At 31.0% G+C, this 17,263-nt stretch overlaps 1 protein-coding gene across 2 annotated transcripts in view; it reads right to left on the reverse strand.

Moving 5' to 3' along the window:
- The window catches only part of LOC139501535 (basement membrane-specific heparan sulfate proteoglycan core protein-like), a 182,659-nt gene that overhangs the window by 60,020 nt on the left and 105,376 nt on the right, over positions 1 to 17,263 (reverse strand). For both annotated transcript variants that reach the window (XM_071290646.1, XM_071290645.1), the window contains 17 exons: positions 13,561 to 13,679; positions 13,113 to 13,224; positions 12,020 to 12,133; positions 11,193 to 11,320; positions 10,302 to 10,388; positions 9,474 to 9,538; positions 8,813 to 8,892; positions 8,224 to 8,364; positions 7,624 to 7,815; positions 5,631 to 5,726; positions 5,187 to 5,276; positions 4,326 to 4,658; positions 4,009 to 4,136; positions 3,606 to 3,692; positions 2,941 to 3,005; positions 1,499 to 1,771; positions 1,029 to 1,132 (listed from right to left, as the gene is read on the reverse strand). In XM_071290646.1, coding sequence (XP_071146747.1) covers positions 1,029 to 1,132; positions 1,499 to 1,771; positions 2,941 to 3,005; positions 3,606 to 3,692; positions 4,009 to 4,136; positions 4,326 to 4,658; positions 5,187 to 5,276; positions 5,631 to 5,726; positions 7,624 to 7,815; positions 8,224 to 8,364; positions 8,813 to 8,892; positions 9,474 to 9,538; positions 10,302 to 10,388; positions 11,193 to 11,320; positions 12,020 to 12,133; positions 13,113 to 13,224; positions 13,561 to 13,679 — 2,214 coding nt within the window. The remainder of the gene's footprint in view (positions 1 to 1,028; positions 1,133 to 1,498; positions 1,772 to 2,940; positions 3,006 to 3,605; positions 3,693 to 4,008; positions 4,137 to 4,325; positions 4,659 to 5,186; positions 5,277 to 5,630; positions 5,727 to 7,623; positions 7,816 to 8,223; positions 8,365 to 8,812; positions 8,893 to 9,473; positions 9,539 to 10,301; positions 10,389 to 11,192; positions 11,321 to 12,019; positions 12,134 to 13,112; positions 13,225 to 13,560; positions 13,680 to 17,263) is intronic.

A 17,263-nucleotide genomic window follows, 5' to 3' on the forward strand; every position in this document is an offset into this window, starting at 1 on the left:
GAACAAATAGAAAGTCATTTTAGACAGTAGAGTTTGTAAAAATTGTGATGAAAATAATTGTTGAATGAACAGATGGACAGACAAGTTGAATACAATATAGCCTTGACTTTAAGAGTGGAACATCATTCGTAAATAAGTTACATTTTTGTGCCTGTTCCAAGTCAGGAGCCTCTGGCATTTGTTAGTCTTGTATAATTTTAAATTTTAGTTTCTTGTGTATAATTCAGAGTTTAGTATGATGTCCTTATCACTGAACTAGTATACATATTTGTTAAGGGGCCAGCTGAAGGGCTCCTCCAGGTGCGGCAGTTTCTCACTGCATTGAAGACCCATTGGTGGCCTTCGGCTGTTGTCTGCTATATGGTCGGGTTGTTGTATCTTTGACACATTCACCATTTCCATTCTCAATTTTATAACAAAAGTAAAACGAAATCGTTGAAAATATTAAAATGAAGGTTCAATGTCAAAGGAACTTTAATATCAAATGATTAAAAAAAAATATCAGTAATTAAAGGCTGAAACAAACAAGAATGTGTCCCCAGTACATGGATGCCCCACTCGCACTATCATTTCCTTTGTTCAGTGGACCGTGAAATTGGGGTCAAAACTCTTATTTGGCATTAAAATAAGAAAGATCATATCATAAGGAACATGTGTACTAAGTTTCAAGTTGATTGGGCTTCAACTTCATCATAAGGAACATGTGTACTAAGTTTCCAGTTGATTGAGCTTCAACTTCATCAAAAACTACCTTGATCAAAAACTTTAACCTGAAGTGGGACAAACAGACAGACGAAGGAACAGACAGTCAGACGAAAGGACATACAGACCAGAAAACATAATGCCCCTCTACTATCATAGGTGGGGCATAACAAATCTTCATTAGTCCATTTTGGTTGTTAAAATAAAGGAAAAGTTAAAATTGCAATAATTCAAATGAAAGTTTTAAAATCTCAAAATTGGCAAAAACCTGTTTATATTTAAAATTATGAATTTTAATCACTATGGTGATTTCAGACAAAACGTACCTGCATTTCTCCTTGAGCAACACACACAAATCTAACCGATTGTCCCTGATCAACTGATCGTTCCTTTGGTGGCTCAATGTACACCCTAATAGGCTGTTGTTTACCTGTTGTTAAATTAAATATTTTTAAGCATAAATTTCAAACCAATTTTCAATCTGACAATAAAAGCTGCTGAATCGTGACTTTTGCCAATTTATTCACACCCAAAGATTTTTAAAATTCCAATCTTGACAGTTTTTTCAAAAAGCTACTATAAGCAAATAAACCTAAAGCTTTTATGCAATCAAAAAAATCTGTAAGTGCTAGAAAGGGGAGATAATTTGTAATATCTACATAACACAATTACGTCTGCTGCTTGAGTGAACATAAGTTGCCGTACAGACATCTCTTCCTGCATATTTTTCTTGTACAAATCAATTTTATTCCAAATAAAAGAGTGCCAACAAGAGGACATAATTCATAATACCTACCTAACACAATTAAGTTGACATACTGCCTGTTGCTTCCGTGAACATTAGTTGCCGTACAAACATATCTGCCTGCATCTGTTTCTTGTACATCTCTGATTGTAAGTGAGTATCTTGGACCAACTTGGGCTCTATTTGGTAGACCTTGGCCGTCTATTCTACTCCAGATTACATTGAAAGGCCCTGGACCTTGCACATTACATTGGAAGACTATAGTCTGACCGACTGTGTCCTCTAGCTCTGTTGGGTTGACCGTTACAACAGGTTTTAGGACCTCTGAAGACAAAACATTCATTTGAATCAAGTGATTTTCTCTTACGCAAATATCAAATAAATTTAAAACACCCATGCCAATATTTCAAAATCTCATTGGCAATCGGCCCAGACTAAATTCAGACTGTTTTCCAAGGATTTCTATTCATGATTTTCTACTCTTGTTCTTTTATTCATTGAAGAGAAGAACCAAATTTGGCATAAGCATAACTATTCATATCTGTGTTATTATTCTACTTGTGAAAGTGACTAATATAAGTATGTTGTACAGTAGTTGTCGTTTGTTTATGTAATTTATACATAATAATTAGACTATTTACCGGATTTGTAATCACATAAGCAACACGACGGGTGCCACATGTGGAGCAGGATCTGCTTACCCTTCCGGAGCACCTGAGATCACCCCTAGTTTTTGGTGGGGTTCGTGTTGTTTATTCTTTAGTTTTCTATGTTGTGTCGTGTGTACTATTGTTTTTTCTGTTTGTCTTTTTCATTTTTAGCCATGGCGTTGTCAGTTTGTTTTAGATTTATGAGTTTGACTGTCCCTTTGGTATCTTTCGTCCCTCTTTTATACGTATATCTCATTTCTCATTTTTTTAATATAGATTAGACCGCTGGTTTTTCTGTTTGAATGGTTTAACACTAGTAATTTTGGGGCCCTTTATAGCTTGTTGTTCAGTGTGAGCCAAGGTTCCATGTTGAAGGCCGTACATTGACCTATAATGGTTTACTTTTATAAATTGTTATTTGGATGGAGAGTTGTCTAATTGGCACTCATACCACATCTTCCTATATCTATTTACAGTATCTTCATGCATTATAGTATCTAATTCTTCCATATCTCAAATAATAGTGTACCATCGACCAACCTGACATCTCAACTATCTTTCCTCTTCCAGATTAATTGGAAGTGCCCTTGACATTGTATTTTAAATTGGAAGTCTATATTCTAATCAATTATGTTGCTCATGTGAATCAAATTGTCTAATTGACTAGGGACAAAAAAAAAAACAGTCTATTGTTCAAAACTGTTTATTGCACTATAGATGTCTTATGAGTTTTTAGCAGTACATTTATATCGCAATGAAATATAACCTGACATTATCTCTTTATTTTTAGCATAGCCTCTTTCTGAATATTTCCTAAATTAAGTCACATGACTGGTAACTTACCATCTCTCTGGCATCTTCCTCCTACTTCTGTAGGGTTACCAGTGTAGCCTCTGTCTGTATCACACCTGATAAACAAATCATGTTCGATATATAAAACTAGAATTTCTACCCATTTGGATGAAGAGCGGGTTGCAAAACTATTTCTCAATAAAAAGAAAGATTTTCATTTTAAGATCATTAAAGCATATTTGAAAACAAATATAAAATCCACAGTGTATTATTTTTATGTTTTATCAAATCTATTCTCTTGGATTTAAGCAAAATCTGAAAATTTACAGAGAATTCATTTTTTTTTCAATCGAATTGTTTGAGTAACCTCCACTATGGCTAAATTTCTTTCAAAATTTAATTAAACAGAAAATGATCTGCAATGGTAAAAGTATAATATTTTTCATTGAAAGTATATGTTGGTTGAAAGAAGATTTGACAGAGACTTTCTACAACCCCATTACCACAGCTCAACCTCTTAAATGGAAAAGCCCTTCACAGTCTCTCCCGCTGACCAGAGAATCTGTCCCGCTTGAACTATTGATGTCATACAACAATCGCTTTTCCATTGTGGTGTCAGATATTTGTTTTATGACGTCAAATTTTACAAAACTTTTGTGATGTCCAGTAATGGCAGACAAATAGCCATAAGGTGTATAGAATGTTATATGAGTTACCTTTCACACTTTCTACCAATATATCCTGGTGGACATCTATCACATGTGACTAGACCATCTGATTCAAGGTAACAACTTCGTGAAAATCTGTAAAGCACAAATTTTTCAATTTCAATATTTTCATAATTTCATTCTTAAAGACTATATCAGTTCTGTAAATTCAAAATTGTTTGAATGTTACACACAAACTTGCCATTTTACTATGTTCTTCCTTTTTTACTATATCTTAAAAGTTTTTAGATGATCTGCATATTTTAGAAATTTTTGCATACAATTATTGTTGTTTTTATTAAATGATGGACACAATCATGAGATTCATTACAGCAATTTCAAGAACCGCTATGTACTTATAATGCCACCATCATTCTAAATGCAATTATTTTTATAAAATTTTCATACTTACTGGTTAGAGGGTACAGTAAGTGGACAAGGACAAGGTCTACAATCATTAGGGGTACCAGTTGTGGAATCACCATAGTAACCAGTAGCACATCTTTCACATCTCTCACCTTCAGTATTGTCTTGACAGTTCTGTTGAACAAAAATTCAATGAGTCTCTGTACGAAGTAACTTCATTACTGAATTTTTTTATTTTCTTTATGTAATTTTCTCCCTTGTATAATTTTTTTTTTAATCTTTAGATCTTGGCCCACTATTCATTTTTTTTTTTTATATATTTTACTGAATTTTTATTTAGTTTCAAACCAAACAACATCTTACCAAGCAGACTCCAGTTGCTGGGTCACATGCTGAAGCATGCCCATTACAGCTACACCTGATACAACGGTTATTGGTATCCTTTAGATAACCAACAGCACACTCTTCACATGAGAGTCCTCTGTATCCTTCTGGGCATCGACAGCTCTCAACCATTGGAGCGCGACCAAGGTTGGTAACTTCAGGTACAGCTGTATCCATACGAAGGTCACGTAATGATGTGTATGAGGTGATGCTGTGGTATGTAGCTCTGATGAGAATGGCTTCGATGTCAGACAATATCCTAAGGAATGCTTCTCTGGTTGGTGTTGATCCATCGCTCAATTGGAAAGTTGACTGAAATTCAAAATGTAATGGTCACTTATGAATCTAGATGTTTATGCTGAAAGCGTGTTAAAAGAAATTTTGGATTTCATATTTTTTTCATAACTGCTATCAAGATAGACAATTACTTCTATTTTTCTAAGTAACAGTTATTTTTTTTTATCTTTTTATTTTAGATTTTAATGAGATACTTAAAATAACTACATATAACCAACTAACATTAATCCACTAAAATAATTTTTGATTTTATATCAAACTTAACATATGGATTTTTTTACATCTTGGCTTACAGCTATTTTCAGAGATATATTTGCAAGTGTGCACATATAAAAATTCTTTCAAGGGAATCAATTTTTAAATTCAAGAAATGGGAGGACACCTCTTATATTATACATGGAATTTAACCTTGTCAGAACCATTTTTTTTACAAAAAAGAGAACAACAATATTTACAGCATTATTCAACATATATATTAATTGTTAATTGCTTAACCTCCAGAGGCAAATATTTCATTGTTCTTCTTTCAAAATGCAATCTTACCTCTCTAAGTAAAATCTCATATAAGTTATCTTCATACATCTTGACTGCAGGATTGAATAGATGGTACATTCGCTCTCTCTGCCCACTTGTCTGTAAACAAAATTCAAGCATATTATAAATAGAATGTTTGTTAATAGTTTTAATATGAAAGTGCATTACAAAGGAGGCTTAGAAAAAGATTCATCTATTCTAGATGATAAATTTTCCTTTATATAACAATTTTCTGTCCCATACATCATACAGTTTTGCAGGTTTATTTCATTTCATTTTCATTCATTGTAAAAAAAGAACGAACAGATTTAGCAAATATATACATAATACTCTGTAAATACAATCAATAAAAATTGTTTATATTATAATTTTTTTTAATTACTCAGATAACATTTACAAAAATGTTTTCTATGAGTGCTAAGAAATTTGTATCAATTGCTTGAAAATACTCACAATTATTTCTATATCAACGTCCCTAAAGGTGCCTCCTGCATCCTGAGCTACATGGGTCTCCAATGTAAATCGTAGATAACCACCATAAGATTCCACCTGAAAATTAAAAAATAAAAACTTTATAAAAAGATGCGGTATCATTGTAAACGAGACAACTTTCCCACTGAGTTCTTACTATAACTCCTGGTAAGGACTTCAACAATAAGCAAAAATCTAAGCAGTAAAGATATCCCGAAAAGGCCATAAAATGACGAAATGAGAACAATTCAAAAGGGAAACTAGAGGCCTGATTTATGAAGATTTAATATAATTAATGTACTTCCAATTGAACCCTGAACCTCTGGTGATTTAAATACCAGAAATTGAGCTTTTGCAAATTTCTTTCTTTTTGTTTCTATGTTGTAGAGATTAATAGGAAAATTCTATGTTTTTTACATGAAATACCTGATGATGATTTACCGTTGGTACTTGAGAAAAAGTTGATCTGGCTATAATGTCGAATGCAATTTTCAGCTTCAAAATCCAAGGAATAAATCTTGACCCTCATATAAGTTGGCTCATATAAGTTGGGAAATTTTTGTGCATTTTAATTTTGCCACAGACAGTAACTGACTGTTTATAAAATCAATGCAAAATCCAGGAATTATATTCATTTTGTAATCCATTCATCATCATTCATTGTGGTCATTTAATTTTATTTATTTATTAAGAGAGTTTTAAAGGTTTAGCTATTACCAACATAGTTTTCCTTAGGGAATTTAAATCTGACTGCATATCTTGGACTTTGATTTTCCACTAGTAAATGGGTCTTGCTTATAAGTTGTCACCCCTCTCTAAAATCTTAATTTTACTTCCAAACTTCCGATTTTATACTTGAGTACCTACAGTTACTAATGATGTGGTGTACTAACCATGATTTACCTAATGATGTTGTACTATGACCATGACCATGGTTTACCTAATGATGTTGTACTATGACCATGACCATAGTTTACCTGATGATGTTGTACTATGACCATGACCATGATTTATCTAATGATGATGTGCAATAACAATGATTTACCTAATGATTTGCAATAACAATGATTTACCTAATGATTTGCAATAACCATGATTTACCTGATGATAATAATGCTATAGTCATGATTTACCTAATGATGTTGTACTATGACCATGGCCATGATTTATCTAATGATGATGTGCTATAACAATGATTTACCTAATGATTTGCTATAACATGCTATAACAATGATTTACCTAATGATTTGCTATAACATGCTATAACAATGATTTACCTAATGATTTGCTATAACATGCTATAACAATGATTTACCTAATGATTTGCAATAACAATGATTTACCTAATGATTTGCAATAACCATGATTTACCTGATGATTTGCAATAACCATGATTTACCTGATGATAATAATGCTATAGTCATGATTTACCTAATGATGTTGTACTATGACCATGACCATGGTTTACCTAATGATGATGTGCAATAACAATGATTTACCTAATGATTTGCAATAACCATGATTTACCTAATGATTTGCAATAACCATGATTTACCTAATGATTTGCAATAACCATGATTTACCTGATGATTTGCAATAACCATGATTTACCTGATGATAATAATGCTATAGTCATGATTTACCTAATGATGGTGTACTATGACCATGACCATGGTTTACCTAATGATGCTGTGCTATAACAATGATTTACCTAATGATTTGCAATAACCATGATTTACCTAATGATTTCCAATAAGCATTATTTACCTGATGATGATATGCTATAGCCATGATTAACCTAATGATGTTGTGCTATGACCATGATTTACCTAATGATGCTGTGCTGTAACCATGATTTACCTAATGATTTGCATTTACCAGGATTTACCTAATAATTTGCAGTAACCATGATTTACCTGATGATTTGCAATAATGGTGATTTACCTAATGAAGTTGTGCAATAAAATTTCTTTACCTTGTTTCCTCTAAACTTGGGAGGCAGGCTGAAGTAAAGACTTTCTCGTTCCTTCTGGACACTATCTAATCTGGCGAATTTGACTTCCCGTCTTGTGACATCTAGTTCAAAACCATCAGTAATTGTATTACTTAATCTTCTGTTTGTAAGGGCGAAGTTATGGCTTCCATCTGATCCTAACTGTGGTCTTAGCTAAAATGTTTAAAACATATGCAAATAAAAAGATATTTTTTCAAAGATATTATACTTTAAACAAAATTATACTGCAAACTGTCTAAATTTTGTGGGGGATTTCTTTTTCCCGATTAGAAAATTAACTTGAAAATTAATTATGTGAAGATGTCAAATGTTGATGGGAAATCTTGAAAAAGTCTGAATTGTAACAAAATTTTGAGAAACACTGTAGGAATATTTTCAATTTGCATTTATTGTTTCAAAATTTCAGTTAAATTTATATATGTGTTTTTGTGCCAAATGTGTCAAAATTTTACATTTAATCAAACCTTACAATGATGAAAACAAAGATGACATTCAACATAAAAAATAACAGGCATGTTTCCATAGCAATAAAAGCACTGTTTTGTCTGGTATCGTACTTACCTCATCTCTATAGTAAGATGAACTAGAGCACTGATTGGTCAGGCCGTTACACCAACATGCCAGACATCCCTGTTGGTTACTTTGGTCCAAGTAAAAATAGCCATCTTTACATGAACTACAACGCAGACCTCTTACATAGGACTGAAAACAAGAACATAATGTTTTACATACTATCATACACATTTCAATGAATGGCTGACCTTGTTAATGACAAATCTATTGTTGTTGTTTGATGTCATTTGGGTTTTTTTTTCTTTCTTTTTTTCTGATCAGATAAGTATTAATAACTTTCCATCTGTTTTTCAGATTTTTTTCTTATGTTGTGCTGTTACACCACTGTCCAAAGATGTTTAACCCATTCACATTCTGCATGTGACAGTTTGAAGTCGGTACTTAATAATTCAGCTGCTGTCCTTCATATTTGTCTCATTAGCAATCATATAACTCTTCATATACAGATTTTAACAACAACAAAAAAAACAATAATTTTGAAATTAAGTGGGCAAAATTTAAATGCATTGCCTAGGAAAAAAGCATGAGGGGTTCAAAATGTTACTTGACAACAAGTCCTAAGAATACAGTCACTTACTTTACACGTGCATTGTAGATTGTTAGGATCACACTGTGTGTTAGGAACTGTTCCCCTGCTGTCACAATTACAATCTGGTCCTGGTTTCAAAATAATAATAGCAAATAATTCAGGCAATATTTGCTTCTGTCTTAAATCTTTTCTTTAATTAGAGATAATTTTACATAAAAATTTTCAATAATTGATTTAAAATATTAAAATAAAAACTTTTCGCTTACTAAATCCATGATATAAGAGACAGATTAAGGGGTACCCTCATTGACCTAAGTATAAAGTTAATGAATAGACTTTTTACAAGTCCACTTCATATCTTACAGGTAGCAACCCCCCTTCCTGTTTTTCTAAGAAAAATGTGAGATATATTTAATTTTAGTGAACTTTCAATGTAAAAATTCAAAGCAAATTTTCGTGGAATTTGTGGTTACAGGTGAACCACAAAATTAAATGTTTTCCATTATGACAAATTTTCTAAAGGCTTGTATATAGACTTCATCAAAACTACTAAATTAAATATCCAAGTACATGCAAGTTTTCCCTCATCCACGACAATAAATGAATCCGCAGTACTCCAAAAAGATTTTCTGACAGACAACACAAAGTACAAACAACTGATTACTATATAGCAGGTAATTTTTTAAAATTTAATTGCATTTTAACTTACCAACTGGTCCAATTTTACAGTAATCTCCAGGTCTGAGTGGGTTACCAGTATAGCCTTGTATACAGCTGAAAGGTCAAAGGTTATTCATTTAGTCTTGCAACCAGTAAATTAATAACTGAAAAACTTCAGCTTTTAAATAGTTGTTTTATTTGACGTGCAATGCAAATTTTGTTGTTTGGATAATGTTTATCAGTTATAATGACATTTCTAAATTACAAACCAAAGCTTTGATTTTTATATCTACAATTTAATTTAAAAATCTCAGGTTAAAATGCTTTTACTCATCTTCCAACAAGTTTTAAAAAATGAAGAAGTAACTTAGCAATGTTTTAAGCTTTATTTTCTAAAGATGCTTGAAACTTTCCAAGATATCTTTTGCTATTGTTTTGTGTCTGCAAACAAGCCTATTGAAAATGTGTACTTGGATGGAGAGTAGTCTCATTGGCACTCATACCACATCTTCTAATTATTTCTATTAATCTAAGATTAGATTTGTAATTAACCAATTCCTTCGAAATCCACAAACATTGATATGTATGAATAGCAATGACTCCAAAGTAATTGAAGTTGAGTACTTTACTCCTATTGTCACATATTGAAACATATTGATTTGAGGGGGTTCAGATGTGGTGGTGTCGTCCCAAATTCACTGAAAAATTTAGCTGAATCTGCGTTTCCCAAAAATAAAGCATTCTTTCCAGAAAGAAAATAATCTTTAATTCCTGATTCCTGATAAGTGTAAATCTTGAATTTCACTCAAAACTAAAGATACAATACTAACATCCAAAAATATGTCCTTCCGCCCTCCTGCTTATATTAAATATTTACCTTTCACATCTCCTGCCTGTGTGACCTGCAGGACAAGCCGTACATGTCACCTGGCCATCACTGGATAACTCACAAACTGGACTGAATCTGAAGTAAAATGTTTATCAATTGTAGGGAAATAATTCTCTATTAAACAATTCTAAATAGATTTAAGTAACTCTATTAATCAAATGTACTGCCAATAATCTACTTAAGAATAGCATTAGATACATTTTACAATATTTTATTTGATTTACATTATTTTATATATTTTACAATATTTTATATATTTTACAATATTTTATATATTTTACAATATTTTATATATTTTACAGTACTTTATATATTTTACAACATTTAAGATATTTCACATAAGCATTTCAAATGAAGTGAATTCCTTTTAACATAATTTTTTATCTTGAAAGTGTTTGGTCAAACTTCCAACAAAAGCAATTTTCAAAACTTTCTGGTCAACAAATATAATTACAAGCATTTACTACAAAAACAATTATTTGACTGTTTATCTTTTTTAAATTTTCTTTAGAATGAACAGCTATTTTCAAAACCACATACAAAAATCATTGTTCTTGTTACATCTACATTTCTCATCTTTTGCCATTATACTGATCATTTCTCAAACAATGTTTGTCTTTTAGTATTTCTTTTTAACCATAATTCAACCATCAAACAATCGAAATAGTTAACCCAAAAAGGACGACGAAAAGATGTCCCGGTACTTCCTTTATTAATATTAAATATCAATTATATTAATAAAGATTTTTGGGGGATAAAAAGGGTGAGAACTATATTCGACTGTATATGTCATAATAAAATAAGCAATGGGACATCTTTTGGTTTAATACATGGTGTATACAAATGATTACCAGAAGAGTTGAAAGATCATATACTCACTGATTTGGAGATTCTGTAAGAGGACATGGACATGGTTGACAGGAGGTTGGAGATCCTCCTCTAGCATCGCCATAGAAACCAGGGGCACATTTCTCACACATATCACCTTCTGTATTATGTTGACAGTTCTAGAAATAGATTCATTTGTGATAAAATTAAGAATGAACATGTGAAAAGCAACAAACCGAGCAAAGTGCAGATTACAGCCAGTGCAGGTCACCAACACAGTGAAAAAATCCTGCACCCGAAGAATTTGTGTCAGCTAGTGAAGTTATTTTACACCTTTCAAAAATGTGTGATAAATTCTATATTACTGTACTATAAAAAAAGTTATTCAATGTACTGTCATAGGACAAACATGTTTCAATTATTGCAAGAAACTGTAGACTTTTCACTCATTTACATCAAGAAATTAAACTTCAGGAGAATTTTGATAAAAAATATATTTTTCTATGAAATATATAGCAGAATTTTCAAATTCTGAATTATTTTTAACCTCTGGGCACATATTAATAAATTTACTTAAGTTAAGATTTGTTCCGAAAAGACAGATTTTTTTCTACAACATAGTTATAGGAAGATGTGGTATGAGTGCCAATGAGACAACTCTACATGTCTGTTTCCTATAGCTATTGGATATCTTAACTTCAGTGGTAATATGCATATCAGCCTTGACTTTTAAATCACTTTTTACTTTTTTCTACTTCAACATCATGGTATCATAAGTATAACAATTGATTTTTTTTTACATAAATCTTTAAAAGGTAACTTCTTCATATTTTAAGATAAAAAAAGTTTCACAGTAAAAACATGTAACCTGGCCCTACCTTGCATGTTCCTGTCTCTGGGTCACACTCACTGGAATGTCTGTTACACTGACATGGTTCACATAACCCGAGGTATAATCCTCCTCCTGTCCTAGTATACCCACTATCACAATCCTAAACAATTATACAAATATATATACTTATTGTCTTTCTATGTTGTGATGTTCACTGAATGTTGTTTGTTGATGTGGATCATAAGTGTTTCTCGTTTTTTTATATATAGATTAGAATGTTGGTATACCTGTTTGAATGGGGCCCTTTATAGCTTGCTCTTTGGTGTGAGCCAAGGCTCCATGATAAAGACCTTACTATAACCTATAATGGTTTACTTTTACAAATAGTGACTTTGATTGAGATTTGTCTCATTGGCACTCATAACACAACTATTGTTTGATTATTGTTTAAGAAATGATTATCTTACCAACCAATTAAAATACAGTTGATTTACAGCTGTGCTGTTGGTATTCAAATATACATTTAAACTGAAGCCCTTAGCAGCAAACTATGCAGTGATTTATTTTCTTGATGTGAACATTAAAGAGAAGACAGAAGTTTCACATATTCACTGCAATTTATATTTGTGTTAGGTTTCTGTTCAAGAAAGTCTCAAAAATAAGTCGCTTACAAAAATTTAAATTGGTTATCAAAATAAAACTGCATTGATTCATAATCCTGTAAATAAATCTTGAAAAAAACAAGTTTTGTCATTGGGTTGCTGTCTAATTGATATACTCACCATATTTCCTTTTCTTCATAGATTTTTTATATCTCTAATCACAGTTATTTTTATATTTCTCCTATTGGTGTGTGTATTGAAATTGAGAGTATACAATCTTAGCTAGATAATTTTAATAATTCAAATCATATACAGTGGATTTATTTATTTTCAAGGGTATCAATTTTCATGAATTGAGGAAAAAATGTTTTTTCGTGGATGTATGAGTTCATGATTTTGCAAAAGTCTGCATATAAAGGCTTATGTGCAGACTTTGGAATTGCATATAAAATTGAAGATTTTCATGAAAATATTTAAAAATTGTGGTTCAAAAATACATCATAATTGGTATATCATCATTATCATATTTTCACTAACTTCACAGGACAATCCTTTGTAACCAGTTGGACAAGCACATTGTTCTACAGCATAAGCCCTGTCTAATCTGGTATCCCTGTCTTCTGCTATGTCCATAATTACATCACGGATACTAAAATCAAATTTTAAAATATTAAAATGTTTTAAAATCTATTTTCCATGTTGCTACAAGCTAACTTCATTTTTCCATATTGTCCTAAAATTTGTATTCCATCAAATAAATAATGAGAGTTTAAAAATATTGTATAAAGCATTATTTACCATTTCTTAGATAATCTAGTAACAAAATTTTGACCAGTGTTTAAAGTTTCATCCCCCTCCCCACAATATTGCAAAATCCTTGGTGTTTATTTTTTATACACAATGTCTATCCCAGGTTTTGCTATGGGAAACCCCATATTTTCTCAATAGAAAAATAAAACAAATGTGAAATGCCATTAGTTTTTACCTTGCTGAGTCTGTGTCTCTTGTAAAGGTAGCTCTAATCAGTAAGGCACTAACATCAGCTAGAGCCATCAATAAGAATTCTCTGGTGGCAGGTTCTCCATCTGGTCTTGTCCAAAATTGCTGTAATAATCATAAAATAATGTCAGAAACAACTTGCTATAATGATCATAAAATAATGTCAGAAACAACTTGCTATAATGATCATAAAATAATGTCAGAAACAACTTGCTATAATGATCATAAAATAATGTCAGAAACAACTTGCTGTAATGATCATAAAATAATGTCAGAAACAACTTGCTGTAATGATCATAAAATAATGTCAGAAACAACTTGCTGTAATGATCATAAAACAATGTCAGAAACAACTTGCTGTAATGATCATAAAACAATGTCAGAAACAACTTGCTGTAATGATCATAAAATAATGTCAGAAACAACTTGCTGTAATGATCATAAAACAATGTCAGAAACAACTTGCTATAATGATCATAAAATAATGTCAGAAACAACTTGCTGTAATGATCATAAAACAATGTCAGAAACAACTTGCTATAATGATCATAAAACAATGTCAGAAACAACTTGCTATAATGATCATAAAATAATGTCAGGAACAACTTGCTATAATGATCATAAAATAATGTCAGAAACAACTTGCTGTAATGATCATAAAACAATGTCAGAAACAACTTGCTGTAATGATCATTAAACAATGTCAGAAACAACTTGCTGTAATGATCATAAAACAATGTCAGAAACAACTTGCTGTAATGATCATAAAACAATGTCAGAAACAACTTGCTGTAATGATCATTAAACAATGTCAGAAACAACTTGCTATAATGATCATAAAATAATGTCAGAAACAACTTGCTATAATGATCATAAAATAATGTCAGAAACAACTTGCTGTAATGATCATAAAACAATGTCAGAAACAACTTGCTATAATGATCATTAAACAATGTCAGAAACAACTTGCTGTAATGATCATTAAACAATGTCAGAAACAACTTGCTGTAATGATCATAAAATAATGTCAGAAACAACTTGCTGTAATGATCATTAAACAATGTCAGAAACAACTTGCTGTAATGATCATAAAACAATGTGCTGTAATGATCATAAAATAATGTCAGAAACAACTTGCTGTAATGATCATTAAACAATGTCAGAAACAACTTGCTGTAATGATCATAAAACAATGTGCTGTAATGATCATAAAATAATGTCAGAAACAACTTGCTGTAATGATCATAAAATAATGTCAGAAACAACTTGCTGTAATGATCATAAAATAATGTCAGAAACAACTTGCTATAATGATCATTAAATAATGTCAGAAACAACTTGCTGTAATGATCATAAAATAATGTCAGAAACAACTTGCTGTAATGATCATAAAATGATGTCAGAAACAACTTGCTGTAATGATCATAAAATAATGTCAGAAACAACTTGCTATAATGATCATAAAATAATGTCAGGAACAACTTGCTGTAATGATCATAAAACAATGGCAGGAACAACTTGCTATAATGATCATCAAATAATGTCAGAAACAACTTGCTATAATGATCATCAAATAATGTCAGAAACAACTTGCTGTAATGATCATCAAATATTGTCAGAAACAACTTGCTGTAATGATCATAAAATAATGTCAGAAACAACTTGCTATAATGATCATTAAACAATGTCAGAAACAACTTGCCATAATGATCATAAAACAACGTCAGAAACAACTTGCTATAATGATCATAAAACAATGTCAGAAACAACTTGCTGTAATGATCATAAAATAATGTCAGAAACAACTTGCTATAATGATCATAAAATAATGTCAGAAACAACTTGCTGTAATGATCATTAAACAATGTCAGAAACAACTTGCTGTAATGATCATAAAATAATGTCAGAAACAACTTGCTGTAATGATCATAAAATAATGTCAGGAACAACTTGCTGTAATGATCATAAAACAATGGCAGGAACAACTTGCTATAATGATCATCAAATAATGTCAGAAACAACTTGCTATAAGGATCATAAAATAATGTCAGAAACAACTTGCTATAATGATCATAAAATAATGTCAGGAACAACTTGCTGTAATGATCATAAAACAATGGCAGGAACAACTTGCTATAATGATCATCAAATAATGTCAGAAACAACTTGCTATAATGATCATCAAATAATGTCAGAAACAACTTGCTATAATGATCATAAAACAATGTCAGGAACAACTTGCTGTAATGATCATAAAATAATGTCAGAAACAACTTGCTGTAATGATCATAAAATAATGTCAGAAACAACTTGCTATAATGATCATAAAACAATGTCAGAAACAACTTGCTGTAATGATCATAAAATAATGTCAGAAACAACTTGCTGTAATGATCATAAAACAATGTCAGAAACAACTTGCTGTAATGATCATAAAATAATGTCAGAAACAACTTGCTATAATGATCATAAAATAATGTCAGGAACAACTTGCTGTAATGATCATAAAACAATGGCAGGAACAACTTGCTATAATGATCATCAAATAATGTCAGAAACAACTTGCTATAATGATCATCAAATAATGTCAGAAACAACTTGCTATAATGATCATCAAATAATGTCAGAAACAACTTGCTATAATGATCATAAAACAATGTCAGAAACAACTTGCTGTAATGATCATAAAATAATGTCAGAGACAACTTGCTATAATGATCATAAAATAATGTCAGAGACAACTTGCTATAATGATCATAAAACAATGTCAGAGACAACTTGCTATAATGATCATAAAATAATGTCAGAAACAACTTGCTATAATGATCATAAAATAATATCAGAAACAACTTGCTGTAATGATCATAAAATAATGTCAGGAACAACTTGCTATAATGATCATAAAACAATGTCAGAAACAACTTGCTGTAATGATCATAAAACAATGTCAGAAACAACTTGCTATAATGATCATCAAATAATGTCAGAAACAACTTGCTGTAATGATCATAAAACAATGGCAGGAACAACTTGCTATAATGATCATCAAATAATGTCAGAAACAACTTGCTATAATGATCATCAAATAATGTCAGAAACAACTTGCTATAATGATCATCAAATAATGTCAGAAACAACTTGCTATAATGATCATCAAATATTGTCAGAAACAACTTGCTGTAATGATCATAAAATAATGTCAGAAACAACTTGCTATAATGATCATTAAACAATGTCAGAAACAACTTGCTATAATGATCATAAAACAATGTCAGAAACAACTTGCTATAATGATCATAAAACAATGTCAGAAACAACATGCTATAATGATCATTAAACAATGTCAGAAACAACTTGCTATAATGATCATAAAACAATGTCAGAAACAACTTGCTATAATGATCATAAAATAATGTCAGGAACAACTTGCTGTAATGATCATAAAATAATGTCAGAAACAACTTGCTATAATGATCATAAAATAATGTCAGAGACAACTTGCTGTAATGATCATTAAACAATGTCAGAAACAACTTGCTATAATGATCATAAAACAATGTCAGAAACAACTTGCTATAATGATCATAAAACAATGTCAGAAACAACATGCTATAATGATCATTAAACAATGTCAGAAACAACTTGCTATAATGATCATAAAACAATGTCAGAAACAACTTGCTATAAGG

The sequence above is a fragment of the Mytilus edulis genome, chromosome 13, assembly GCF_963676685.1.
Source record: "Mytilus edulis chromosome 13, xbMytEdul2.2, whole genome shotgun sequence".
Taxonomy (NCBI): Eukaryota; Metazoa; Mollusca; class Bivalvia; order Mytilida; family Mytilidae; genus Mytilus; species Mytilus edulis.